At 42.2% G+C, this 14,735-nt stretch overlaps 1 protein-coding gene and 1 long non-coding RNA gene across 2 annotated transcripts in view; one reads left to right on the top strand and one right to left on the bottom strand.

Moving 5' to 3' along the window:
- Positions 1–10,803, top strand: part of LOC144592094 (uncharacterized) — a 37,814-nt gene extending 27,011 nt beyond the window's left edge. Inside the window, exons 3-4 of the long non-coding RNA XR_013547069.1 lie at positions 8,958–9,005; positions 10,513–10,803. This is a non-coding gene — a long non-coding RNA (uncharacterized LOC144592094). The remainder of the gene's footprint in view (positions 1–8,957; positions 9,006–10,512) is intronic.
- Positions 7,626–14,735, bottom strand: part of LOC144592093 (solute carrier organic anion transporter family member 4C1-like) — a 70,122-nt gene continuing 63,012 nt past the window's right edge. Inside the window, exon 13 of the mRNA XM_078396431.1 lies at positions 7,626–9,675. Within this exon, the coding sequence (XP_078252557.1) occupies positions 9,554–9,675 (122 nt within the window). The 3' untranslated portion in view covers positions 7,626–9,553. The remainder of the gene's footprint in view (positions 9,676–14,735) is intronic.

Raw genomic sequence — 14,735 nt, 5'->3', positions numbered from 1 at the left:
GCACAAACGTAAGTGATCTCGGTATCAGACCAAGAATGCACTCTGTAATTTCTAAATAAAGCAAAAAGGTTGGTATCACACATTTTCATTCTGGACTTATGCATTCCCCTTTGGCACAGAACATAGAAGATGTAGAATAATTGGGCTTTGCAGTGTGAACTGTGAGGAAGATGCTATGAGGTTGCAGGGTGACTTGGACAGGCTCTGTGAGTGGATGGATGCATGGCAGATGCAGTTTAATGTGGATAAGTGCGAGGTTATCCACTTTGGTGGTAAGAATAGGAAGGCAGAGTATTATCTGAATGGTGTCAAGTTAGGAAAAGGGGATGTACAACGAGATCTGGGTGTCCTAGTGCATCAGTCACTGAAAGGAAGCATGCAGGTACAGCAGGCAGTGAAGAAATTGCTTTGTAGGGAACCTACATGGGCCCAGTGAATGGCCTCCTTCTACGTTATAGTAAGTTACTTTAGTAAAATAAGTGAAAAATAAAATAAAAGGCTGACAAATTAATGCTGAGGCCTGTTCCGGGTCCCTCTGAATTTCAGCACATTAATCAGAATTCCTGAATCACTTTCATGAAGAAACTGTGGTAAGAGATAGTTATAGGTCTTAACAGCACATGCAAATATTACTTTCATGTTCTTATTTGCCCTGGCCTTTACACGTCACCCCTTCTGCTTCTAATTTGCTGGCATTTGATGGACTTTCTCAGATGGAGAGTCATAAATCCATGCTGATTCGGAACGATCCTGTTACTGCTATCCAAATGCTCCACAATTTTGTCTTTTATAATTGACTCCAGCATCTTCCCCACCACTGATGTCAGACTAACTGGTCTATAATTTCCTGTTTTCTCTCGCCTTCCTTTCTTAAAAAGTGGGATAACATTAGCCACCCTCCAATCCACAGGAACTGATCCTGAATCTATAAAACATTGGAAAATGATCACCAATGCGTCCATGATTTCAAGAGCCACCTCCTTAAGTACCCTGGGATGCAGACCATTAGGCCCAGGGATTTATCAGCCTTCAGTCCCATCAGTCTACCCAACACCATTTCCTGCCTAATGTGAATTTCTTTCAGTTCCTCCGTCACCCTAGGATCTCTGGCCACTAGAACATCTGGGAGATTGTTTGTATCTTCCTTAGTGAAGACAGATCCAAAGTACCGGTTCAACTCGTCTGCCATTTCCTTGTTCCCCGTAATAAATTCCCCTGCTTCTGTCTTCAAGGGACCCCCATTTGCCTTAACTATTATTTTCCTCTTCACATACCTAAAGAAGCTTTTACTATCCTCCTTTATATTATTGGCCAGCTTACCTTAGTACCTCATCTTTTCTCCCTGTATTGCCTTTTTAGTTATCTTCTGTTGCTCTTTAAAAGAGTCCCAATCCTCTGGCTTCCGGTTCTTCTTTGCTCTGTTATACTCCTTCTCTTTTATTTTTATGCTGTCCTTGACTTCCCTTGTCAGCCACGGGTGCCTTTTACTCCCCTTAGAATCTTTCCTCCTCTTTGGGATGAATTGATCCTGCAACTTCTGCATTATTCCCAGGAATACCCAGCATTGCTGTTCCACCGTCTTCCCTGCTAGGGTCTCCTTCCAGTCAAATCTGGCCAGCTCCTGCCTCATGCCTCTGTAATCCCCTTTGCTATACTGTAATACTGACACTTCCGATTTTCCCTCCTCCCTCTCAATTTGTAGATTAAAACTGATCATATTATGATCACTGCCTCTTAATGGCTCTTTTACCTTGAGTTCCCTTTATCAAATCAGGTTCATTACTCAACACTAAATCCAGAATTGCCTTCTCATTGTTGGGCTCCAGTACAAGCTGTTCTAAGAATCCATCTCGGAGGCACTCCACAAACTCCCTTTCCTGAGGTCCAGTACCAACCTGATTTTCCCAGTCTACCTGCATGTTGAAATCTCCCATAACCACCGTAGCATTACATTTTCGACATGCCAATTTTAGCTCTTGATTCAACTTGCACCCTATGTGGAGGCTACTGTTTGGGGGCCTATAGATAACTCCCATTAGGGTCTTTTTACCCTTACAATTTCTCATTTCTATCCATACTGATTCTATATCTCCTGATTCTATGTCACCCCTTGCAAGGGAGTGAATATCATTCCTTACCAACAGAGCAACCCCACCCCCTCTGCCCACCTGTCTGTCTTTTCGATAGGTTGTATACCCCTGAATATTCAGTTCCCAGCCCTGGTCCTCTTGTAGCCATGTTTCTGTAATTCCCACAACGTCATACTTGCCAATGTCTAACTGAGCCTCAAGCTCATCCACTTTATTTTTTATACTTCGCGCATTTAAATACAACACTTTAACTTCGGTATTCACCTCCCCTTTCACACCGGTCACCATTGGCCCTGACCTTACTCTCTTATCCCATCTAGAACTTTCCTTCCCATTTATTCTAGAGTCCTTTGCAATTTCTCCTGTATTCTCTTGCCCTTTAACTCCATCTTCATATTCCCAATTTGTCAACCCCTCCCCCCCCCCCCACTACTTAGTTTAAACCCACACGTGTAACACTAGCAAACCTGCCTGCCAGAATATTGGTCCCCCTGCTGTTAAGGTGTAACCCGTCCCTTTTGTATAGGTCACCCCTACCCCAGAAGAGATCCCAGTGGTCTAGAAATCTAAATCCCTGCTCCCTGCACCAATCCCACAGCCATAGATTCATATCCCCGATCTCTCTGTTCCTGCCCTCACTAGCACGAGGTACAGGTAGCAGTCCAGAGACAACCAACTTCGACGTCCTACTTCTCAGTCTTCTTCCCAACTCTCTAAACTCACGTTGCAGTACCTCCTTCCTCTTCCTCCCGACGTTGCTCATCCCCACGTGCACAACTACCTCCGGTTGATCGCCTTCCCTCGCTAGGATGTTCTGAAGCCGCTCCGTGATGTCTTAAACCCTGGCATCAGGGAGGCAACAGACCATCCTCAAGTCCGCCTGCAGCCACAGAATCTACTGTCCGTACCTCGGACAATGGAGTCACCCACTACTATGGCTCTTCCCGACTTCGGTCACCCCGGTCGGGTCTCCTTGCCTGGATTAGAGCCACCGACCTGTCCGCCGCTCGGACTGGAAGCTTCTTCTGCCCCGACAGCTCCCAAGAGGGTGTACCTGTTTGCAATAGGCACAGCCACCAGGGTCTCATGTAGTCCATGTTTACTCCCCTTTGAAATGGTCTCCCACCTTCGTTCGACCTGGACCCTTGGCGTGACAGCCGCACAGTAGGTCCTGTCCAGGAAACTTCCGTATTCCCGGATGGCTCTGAGATCGTCCAGCTGCTTCTCCAACTCCACAACACGTCCATTCAGGAGCTGCACCTGGACACAGTTCTTGCAGGTGTAGCTCCCAGAAGCTCTAGCTGAGTCCCTACCTTCCCACATCCTGCAGGAAACACACTGCACCAACTTGTCCGCCATTATTTTAGTGTCAAAAACAAATCAGGCTTAAAAACAAGCATATCCTCCTCACCTCAGCCTCCTCGCCGAAGACTTGCAGCCAAAGACTCGCACTTTTCTCACAGTGCACTTCCCTCAACAGGGCCGCAAGCCTTGTTTATATCACTCACTAAATTGACTAATTGGCCAATTTACCAAGCTTCTAATTTAATTGCTGTAATTCACACTTACTTTCTATCAGCCAACGGTCGTCCTTGCTCCTGCTGTTGGTCTCCCGACCTTTACTGACTGACACTAATAGATGTTAATGGATGAAAATAGTGAATTAAAGTAATGTATAAAATTATACCATTACAGCACTATTCTTCCTAAGGAAACAACAATTGAAGTCCCACAGCTTTAACTTATGCTTCTATTTCCTAAGGTATTTCTGTTGTCATCTGATGATTAGAGGAAACTGATAACAATACAATCGCAAACTTTATTAAAAAAACACAAATGGATGACCTGGATAAAAAGAAAAAAATATGTAGTGTTATTTTCCCTGATGTTTCTAAATACAGTGAATTGCAGCACAACCTCACTGTGTGAACCCCACGTGGTAACTGGGGTGCAATGGCCACCACACTTTCAAGTAATTCATGCACAGGCATATTTCACTCCCCAGTATTCTGTAGAAGCAAATCATTTTTGACCACTAGGGGCTCCTATAGAAAAGAAGAAGGCATCAAGATTCATTTGCAATGTCATTTGAATGAAACACTTTCCTTCTCTGGTTATGAACAAAATTACTTTGGAAAATATAATTCAGTTTACAATGCAGTCAAATAACTATTTGTAGTCTGGATGGAATAGAATTATGAATGAAAGCTATATTGTAACATGACAATGTCCCAGATTGATAACCTTATACAAAGAAACTGCTCACATGGGAAGTGAAAATGCAATGCTGGTGAAAGCTCAGATACTATGCTAAAGGTTATGGTTAAAGGAGATGTGTTGCATTTTGAAGGGAACTTCAATCAAAGTCAAAGCTATAGTTAACCATTGGGAAAACCCAATGCTAAAATTAAATTAAAAAAAGATGGCTTATTCTGCCTTTGCCTTTGCCATAACTTTGAATCATGAGAGAAACCCTTGTTATGAAAATGGCTAGTGAGGTAGAGGCTGAATTTATTTATTTACTCTCTGCAGAGGGCTTTGGATGTGGAACACAGATGAAGGTCCTGAATCTTAACTCCAACAATTGCAGTCTTTGTTCCTTCATACAACCAAGGTATCTTTGTTTAATTCAAACAAGCCAATGTGTTTCAAATAATTTATGTTGATTGAGATCTGAAGGAGGGTCTCAACCCGAAACATAATCTATCCATGTCTTTCAGAGATGCTGCCTCACCCGCTGAGTTACTCCAGCACATTGCGTCAATTTATGTCGATTAGCCTCAATTCCTCCATTAAACGTGGGTATTGCTGGTGGTTCATTTCACTTAAACAAATAAATCTGTGCATTTGAAAACACATTCCTGTTTTATAATCTAATGCTATATCCTTGTGACATTAATCAATACTGAAGATTATCTATATACTAAAACTCTCGTTTGTTTGTTTGTTTGTTCCTGAACTACAGCCAAAACAGTACATGATAGAACAACAATTTTAGGCCCACCTCACTCACCGTCGTCCCTTTGGTGCTAATGGAAGAAGTTTCATTGAAATCGGTGTTATATTTTTTAAGTTATTCACATTTTAAAGTTTAAATCTATTTCCCAGGGAGGGAAGGAGGGGGGGGGGGGGGGGGAAGGAGGGATAAAAGGGGTTGAGGGGGATGGAGTGGGGCGGGGGGAAGGGGGGAGGAGGGGTGGGGAAGGGGGGAGGAGGGGTGGGGTGGAGGGAGGAGGGAGGGGGGGAGGAGGAGGAGGGAGGGGGAGGGGAGGAGGGATGGAGCAGGGAGGGGGGAGGGGGAGGGGAGGAGGGATGGAGCAGGGAGGGGGGTGGAGGGAGGGGGAAGGGAGAGAGGAGAGGGTGCTGCACCAATACAGGAGATGTTTGGGCCCAACAGGTCCACTTGGTCTAGTATTATCTAATACTTGATGGAGAAAATTAGACTGGAAAGGTGACATGAAATTGCTGCCAGAAGTGACAGAATGGTTTGAGGTGTCTGATTTTGAACGGCACATTCTCTTTGAAAGATTAGCAGTTCATGACATTGAACTGAACCATCCTTGTGTAACATCTTGACATTATGTAATTATGTGTTATAAAGGATCTGAATCTGCATTGGTACCCTATCATACAGTCCATGCAGGATATAATAGTCATAGAGCATGGAAACAGGCCCTTCGGCACAACTTGCCTATCCTGACCAAATGCCACATCTACGCTAGCTAGTCCAACCTGCCTGCATTTGGCCCATATCTCTCCAAACCTTTTTAATCCGTGTACCTGTCCAAACGTCTTTTAAATGTTGTTTTGGTACCCTACCGCAACTACCTCCTCTGGCAGCTCATCCATATATCCACCACCCTCTGTTTGAAAATCTTGCCCCTTTCACTTCAACTTAGAGGCGCAACAATATTGACCAGGGGTTAAGGGAAGAAGGCAGTAGAATGAGGTTAGGAGGGAGAGATAGATCAGCCATGATTGAATGGCGGAGTAGACTTGATGATCTTGAGGCAAGGTCTTAACCTGAAACATCAATTACCCATTTCATTGCACAGATGCTACCTGTCCACTGTGTTCTCTGAGCAGCTCTCATTTACTTTTGCTACACATTCCAGCTTCTGCAACCCCATGTGTCTGACATTTGTTAATGTTTCCCTGCTATTTTTGAGTTTTGTTCACACGTAGAAAATTCAAAAAACTCTCAGCAATAAATAAGACTGGATTCATTGCTATTTTTTTCAGATCATCACATGTACATTTTTCATGGGTGGGAGACTAGGGCCAAGTCTGATTTTTTTTTTCTCTCATTAAGCTATCCCTCAGGAACAGGGATATTGCACGACAGGGACAGGTTAGTAGAGTACCTCTTCTTTGTACATTTTGTATATTTCAGCAATCAAGTCATCCATAACTTGGAACTTGGCCTCCGAACATATGTATTCCCAAGTTTGACTGCTGAGGTTAATGCAGCTTCTGACTTGGTTGATGAAGCAAGTGTGGGGTCCTACAAATTTTACCACAGTGGGGCTGAATAGTTTGAGATGGTGAACTTTTTCCTGTGTTTACGCTGAGTTTGTGTCTGATCTCACATTGAATTAGTCACCTTGGATAAAATAAAGGGTCCGAACCCAAAATGGTGTCTATTCATGCCCTCCAGCAATGCTATGTGACCCACGAGTTACTCCAACACTTTGTGTTCTGCCTTGGATAAAAGCTTGGCCATCTATATACTAAAACTCTCATCTTGTTGGTTTGTTTGTTTGTTTGTTCCTGAACTACAATTTTAGGCCCACCTTACTCACCATTGTCCTGTGGTGCTATGGATGAAGTTTCATTCAAATTGGTGTTATATAAGGGGGGAGGGGGAGGGGGAGGGGAGGGAGATTGGGGGGAGAGGAGATGGGGAGGAGAGGGTGCTGCACCAATGCCGGAGAGGTTTGAGCCCAGCGGGTCTGCTTGGTCTAGTTAGTTCTAAAGTTAACTGTTGCGGTTTAACATATTTGTGAGAAAGACCTTACAATAGTTTAATATATTCAGCATCCAGGTGCACCAATCTTTGTTAGGCAGAATAACAGCTTGAGAAGCTTAAAGTGAGAGCGTGATGAATGTAATTCAAATGCTGTACATGTTGTGCAGTATCTGTGGATCCACAGCAACATGAAATGGTTTATGTATATTTAGATGTAATGAAGTTTTCTGCAATTGAGAAGAGCTTTTGTTTCTAATTCGGAACAAGGTTGGTTGTAGTGATACGTCTCCGTGGTTTCTCAGCTGCGGTGTGAAGAAAAAACATGGAACACAATCAGTTAAATGATGGGGTTGGATAAATATTCTAGTTTTGCTTGATTTTCAGTGGAGACGAAGACATGATAGATTAAAGGTTGGAAATTGTCCAATAAATTCAGTAAATCTTAATTTTTTTAATGATCAAATAACAAAAAAATCTAGACATTTGTCTTCTTAAAGTACACAACAAAATATAATTTCTGAATAGTTCAAAGTCTTTCATTTTATATATTTACAGACTTGTGCATGCAGACGTGCTATTTTCAATTTGTGAATACATGGAAAAGAAAACACAAATGATTAATGATAACTCCAATGGAACAGTTTTGCAAAGTTTTTCCTCAAAATATTCATGCATAACTGCAGTCGATGGCCAAGAATGCTCCATGCTAATGACCAAAGGCTTTTCCATATATGAACTGAATATATATTTGGTGTCTTGAGCTTAATGCTATAGACTATCAACTGCTGGTTGTGTTCTATTCTCTTTGGTTAGATTGAAGTAAATGAACAAAATGTGTGAGGTGAGTACAGAAGGCACTCATGTTGAGGCTTCACATTTAGCAGCTTTAGCTACTAAAGATAACATTTTCCCCAATATGTTGTGGAGGTTTAACACAGGCATTTAGGCAATTAAAAGTAATGGACCTCATTTCACTATTAAATGGCTGCTTGTTTGATTTCCTTAATTTGATTGTTCATTGGAGTTTCATAAAAGAGAACTCCTGTGGCACAAGTATACTTTCTCTTACAGGTTAGCTTTGGACTTGGTAGCATCCATCCCATAGATAGGTAAAATTGGCCACCTCAATTAAAGAATACCATTCTACTGATCGACTCCCAGACTTTTCACTCATACAACTTTTATTTAGTTCATTGTAGATTTACGGGAGATAAGCAACAATTATTTTATCCAGTTTTTGTCTTCCTTCTAAGTTAGGATTGTATGACTGATGTTTCTGCATGAGAAACATGCCTGAGCTCAAATGCTCAACAGGATGGGCAAATTAAACCTCCAAAATAACACTCCATTGATTAATTCAGTTTCTATATTACCGAGCTTGTAGCAGGATCTAATAAATGTATTTATTTGTTTTTCAGTTCTTTCTTTCATCTTTTTATCACTGGAGAAGTAGTGGTAAAATCTCAAGCAGTGTTCAATTGATCCCTTTTGATTTAAGTAGTGGTAATTCTGCAGTACCTTACCAAACACTTATTTCCCATGTGAGGATGCAACAGAGTTGGGAGAACCTCTTAAAAACACACATACATGTGCACTTGTCATGAAGACAATGCAACCGTTGGGGCAATTTTTCACGCATTCTCCCACAACTCATCGGGTTTGATACCATTCATAAAATCAAAAGGGATCAATGGAACACTGCTTGAGATTTTAAAGTTCAGAAATTCTTTGGCCTGCTTGGCTGCATACAAGTTCACAATGCATAGCACAAGTTAAAAATCATACAGGAGAATATGAGGTAAAGTAATCCAAGAAGTGGTAATTAAGCTTGTTATTAAATGTGTAGGCTATTGGAAACAATTAATTAATTTGCTTTCAAATTTTGCATTTTGCTGCAGAAGTCAAGTCAAAGATGATGTGAGGTCATGCTGATGCACAGAGACAATGTAAGCATTAAAATGCAATGTAAATTCAAGTTCTAGAGTGTTGTACTTTTAAGTTGTTGAAGGACTCATGAATATTCCATATGGAGATATTTTTAAAATATTATTTTTGGCAGAGGCTACAGGTCACCCATTCCACCTAAACCATTAATAGGACTTCTCCATACTTAACGATAGCACATCCAATATCAGTATTCCCCATGCTTTTCTATTGTATAAAGCAAAATGCAGACTTTTTTTACATGCAGTTTTTGTGTTTAACCAAAAAAATACAATGTCAACAAGATCTAATAAACCTTGGCTCTCAATCAGATCTAAATAATTGATCCAAGGAACATCATAAATCAATATATTTGCTTATGGTAAAGATACATTTTCTGGTGCAGGGCATTAAATGCAGAAATCTCTTATATTTTTTAAATATACAAAGTAATTTAGTTTCTCATACAAAGTTGTTTTGTATTCATTTTTGCACATACTATTGGTTCATTCATCACAATTCATTAATCAATCTAAGTAATATTTTGGTACTTTGTCCTCAAATCCTGATTTTATTTTCGGCCTGCCCTGCCAAACGCTTGTGGAATATTTGAAGGTAAACTTTCTCTTGGAGGCTTATATAGGAAATGAGCTGCAGCAAGTGTGATAATGGTGATCACTTTGCAAGTTGTACCTGGAAACAAATTGTGCAGAGTTAGACCATGCTGACATTGCATCAGCAGAGAGGGAAACTCACATTAGAGCTAGATTAGAGCAAGGGTCTACTGTGGATAGGGTGAGCAGTTTTAAATACCTGGGAGTCCACATCAAAGAGGATCTGACATGGGCAACGCACATTGCCGCACTGGTGGGTAAGGCAAAGCAGCGCCTTTACCACCTTAGACAGCTGAGGAAATTCGTAGTGTCTCTGAGGATCCTTCATTGCTTCTACTCTGGGGCTGTAGAGAGCATCCTGTCCGGCAACATTACAGTCTGGTTTGGGAACAGCTCTGCCCAGGACAGAAAGACTGGATAGACTTTTCATATGAAGAAAGACTGGATAGACTTTTCATATGAAGAAAGACTGGATAGACTCGGCTTGTACTCGCTGGAATTTAGAAGATTGAGGGGGGATCTTATAGAAACTTACAAAATTCTTAAGGAGTTGGACAGGCTAGATGCAGGAAGATTGTTCCCAATGTTGGGGAAGTCCAGAACAAGGGGTCACAGTTTAAGGATAAGGGGGAAGTCTTTTAGGACCGAGATGAGAACGTTTTTTTCACACAGAGAGTGGTGAATCTGTGGAATTCTCTGCCACAGAAGGTAGTTGAGGCCAGTTCATTGGCTATATTTAAGAGGGAGTTAGATGTGGCCCTTGTGGCTAAAGGGATCAGGGGGTATGGAGAGAAGGCAGGTACGGGATACTGAGTTGGATGATCAGCCATGATCATATTGAATGGCGGTGCAGGCTCGAAGGGCCGAATGGCCTACTCCTGCACCTATTTTCTATGTGACTATGTTTCTATGACAGGATGGTGAGAACTACACTCGCCCCCCTGCAGGACCTATACATCAGGAGGTACAGATCCAGAGCCAGCAAGATTATGAGGGACCCCTGCCACGCCAGCAACGGACTGTTCAAGATGCTACGGTCAGGCAAACGCCTCCGCTGTCACGCTGTGAAAACGGAGAGGATGAGACGGAGTTTCGTCCCACAGGCCATCAGGACTGTTAACTTTTATAACTCCAGGGACTAAATTTTGTCTTCTCTTTATTAACTTTATTAACTTTATTTATATGCTGTAACTGTAATTATTTTTTGTGCACAATCCGCAGGCATTGCCACTTTCATTTCACTGCACATTGTGTATGTGACAAATAAACTTGACTTGACTTCACTTAAAATGTGAATTAGTTCAATGTTGGAGCACTGAAAAAGCCAAAATGTCACTCAAGTAAGAAACCACCCTTGATCTTGTTGATTGGCAGAACGGATGTGAGGGATTGGATGATCTATTCTTGCATTTACACTTATATTCTTATAGGAATTATTCTCCATTCTCTGTCCCTGACTGCAAATCTTTGGGTATTCATTCAAATACCAGTGAAGTCTTTTCCACCCTTTTGGGTAGTGAGTTGCTGAAACCTATATTTTTGAAGGTGAAAACAAATGTTCTTCAACTCCCCACTAATCCTTCTATCAGTAAACTTAAAACCATAATAAAAACAGAAAAAAAGACACTACAGTATGCATATGCTGGAACCTCGAGCAGATAATAAGCTGCTGGAGAAACTCAGTGGATCAGGCTGCATCTTGGTATTGGTATTGGATTATTATTGTATATAAACTATGATACAATGAAAAGTTTGTGTTCTATCCAGTCAAATCATTCTATAGATGAGTACAATCAAGCCATGCAAAAGTATATCTAGTACAGAATATAGTCCTACAGAGAAAAATGCAGAGAAGACTGAACCCCAGCTTATGGGAAGACCATGCAGTAGTCTGATTACAGAAAGGCAGCAGCTTTTCCTGAATTTGGTGGTGAGTGCCTCCAAAAGCTTGGAAGCACGCATCACCAGATTCAGGAAAAACTGAATCGGGAGAGGGGAGAACAGGAATTAACCAGAACAAAAGTAGTCCTTGATTATGATGGCTGCTTTCTTGAGGCAGCATGAAATGTAGATGGAGTCATTTAGGGGACAGCTAATAGTGTGATGGACTGGGTTATTTCCACAATTCTCAGCAATTTCTTGAGGTTCTGGGCAGAGCTGTGGACAAACCAAGCAGCGATGTATCTCTGGAGGATGCTTTCTAAGATGCATCTTTAGAAGTTAGTAAGAGTCATTGGAGACATGCAGAACTTCCTTTGTTTACTGAAGAAGTTTACAGAATTCTCTGCCACAGAGAGTAGTGGAAGCCAAATCACTGGATGGATTTGAGAGTTAGATAGAGCTCTAGGTGCTAGTGGAATCAAGGGATATGGGGAGAAGGCAGGCACAGATTATTGATTGGGGACAATCAGCCATGATCACAATGAATGGCGGTGCTGGCTCGAAGGGCCGAATGGCCTCCTCCTGCACCTATTTTCTATGTTTTTAAGTAACGGGCATTGGTGTGCTTTCTTGGCTGAATTCAATGTAGACATGGATAGAGAACTGGTTGGCAGATAGGAAGCAAAGAGTAGGAATTAACGGGTCCTTTTCAGAATGGCAGGCAGTGACTAGTGGGGTGCCACAAGGCTCAATGCTGGACCCCAGTTATTTACAATATATATTAACGATTTAGACGAGGGACATAAATGTAACATTTCCAAGTTTGCGGATGACACAAGGCTGGGTGGCAGTGTGAGGTTCAAGGAGGATGCTATGAGGTTGCAGGGTGACTTGGATAGGTTGGTGCATGGGCAGATGCAATATAATGTGGATAAATGTGAGGTTATCCACTTTGGTGGCAAGAACAAGAAGGCAGATCCTTATTGGAATGGTGTCAGATTAGGAAAAGGGGAGGTGCAATGATACCTGGGTGTGCTTGTACATCAGTCACTGAAAGTAAGCATGCAGGTACAGCACGCAGTGAAGAAAGCTAATGACATGTTGGCCTTCATAGCGAGAGGATTTGAGTATAGGGACAAGGAGGTCCTGCTGCAGTTGTACAGGGTCCTGGTAAGACCACACCTGAAGTATTGTGTGCAGAGGGGACGGGGGTGGGGAGGAGGCGGTGGGGGAGTGGGGAGGGGGGAGGAAAGGGTGCTGCACCAATGCACCAGAGGTTTGGACCTAACGGGTCCACGGTCTAGTGGAAACATAAAACTCTTAAGTGATTGGGCAGGTTAGATGCAGGAAAAATGGTCCCGATGTTGGGGGAGTCCAGAACCAGGGCATCACAGTTTAAGAATAAGGGGTAGGCCATTTAGGACTGAGATGAGGAAAAACGTTTTCATCTGCAGAATTGTGAGTCTGTGGAATTCTCTGCCACAGAAGGCAGTGGAGGTCAATTCACCGGATGTTTTCAAGAGAGAGTTAGATACAGCTCTTAGGACTAACGGAATCAAGGGATATGGGGAAAAAGCAAGAATGGGGTACTGATTTTGGATGATCAGCCATGATCGAAGGGCCAAATGGCCTACTCCCATACCTGTTTGCTATGTTTCTATGTTATGTTTAATGTAGTTGGTCCATGACAAATAGTTAGTGATATTTACTCAACTTGAAACTCTCAAGCATCTCCACTTTGGCACCATTGATGATGGCTGAGGCATGTACATCTCCTGATGTCAATAACTAGCTCTATCATCTTGCTGACATTAACGGAAAGTTTGTTGTCTTGACACTATGTTACAAACTCCTCTATCTCCTTCCTATACTTCATCTCATCATTGTTCGAGATCAGACCCACAATAATGATGTCATCTGCAAACATGTTAAAGTAGAATTTGGCAATGCAGTTGTGAATGTATTAGGATTATAGTGAGAGGTTGAGAGTGCATCCTTATTAGGCACCGATGTTGAGAATTATTGTGGAAAATGTTTTTTTAACTGTCTTCACTAATTGTGGTTTATGGGTTAGTGAGTCGAGGATCCATTTGCAGAGGAGGGTGCTGACTCCTATGTCCAAGAATTTGGAGATAAATGTGTTCAGGACTATAATGTTGAAGAAGGAGCTATAGTCAATAAATAAGTCTGATGTAGGTGTTATCTAGAATTTCCAGTGATCAGTGTTGGGAAAAGAAAATATCTGCTGTGGACCTGTTGCGATGGTAGGTAAAGTGCAGTGGATCAAGGCTGTTTGGAAGGCTGGAGTTAAGAGTTAATGTGCGTTATTGCCAGCCTCTGAAAGCATTTCACAATCAGTGCCATTGGAGAGCAGTCATTAAGGGATGCTGATAGTGGTCTTCTTAAAGCAAATGGGAACATCTGATTGGATTAAGGAGCGGTTAAAGATGTCTATGAATACTCCTGCCAGCTGGAATATGCTTGTCCTGTGGGTGTTGCCAAGGATTGCATCGGGGCCAGTTGCTTTCCGCAGGCCCACTCTCAGGAAAGCCGATCTCACATCCGCGATAACGCTCGTGGGTACAGTCACACCCAAAGCAGTCAGAGCAAATGACATAATTCCACCGAAATGTTGAGTCGAGATCCTTCCTCTGGACACCCAAGTCCAGAAGAAGGGTGTCAACCTGAAAGATTTCCCTCCACAGATTCTGCCTGACCCACTGAGTTCCTCCAAATGCCAGAAGCCCTTATATCAGGTTAGGCAGCATCTGTGGCGAGAGAAATAGCATTAATATTTCAGGTCGAAGTTACTACATCACTTAAATATACTGCCCCTAGTTGTCAACTTCTCTGAGAAATGGTATATATACTTCCTATCCATATTATCTAGGCCCTGCATAATTTTTTACACCACTCAGTCTTTTCCAGTTACTCCATCTTTGGCGTAACTAAGCATCTGTGGTTCCTTGATATTACATTTATCTCATTCTCCCAATTTCCCATGCTAGACCAATTTTCCTGTAACTTATTCTCCCAATGCCATTAACACTCCTTGATTTTCCCATCACCCACTTACGACCAAGGGATAATAGTAATTTACAATAACCAATTAACATGGCAACCTGCACATGTTTCAGATGTTGGCGGAAATTTATGTAGCCATGAGAAGCTGCACCTATCCATTTTCCCCAGAGAAGCTGCCTGATCTGCTGAGTTACTCTATAATTCTGTATTTTTTTCTACGCCACATCTGCAGTT

The sequence above is a fragment of the Rhinoraja longicauda genome, chromosome 3, assembly GCF_053455715.1.
Source record: "Rhinoraja longicauda isolate Sanriku21f chromosome 3, sRhiLon1.1, whole genome shotgun sequence".
Classification (NCBI taxonomy): domain Eukaryota; kingdom Metazoa; phylum Chordata; class Chondrichthyes; order Rajiformes; family Arhynchobatidae; genus Rhinoraja; species Rhinoraja longicauda.
This window is presented reverse-complemented; position numbering and strand designations above follow the sequence as displayed.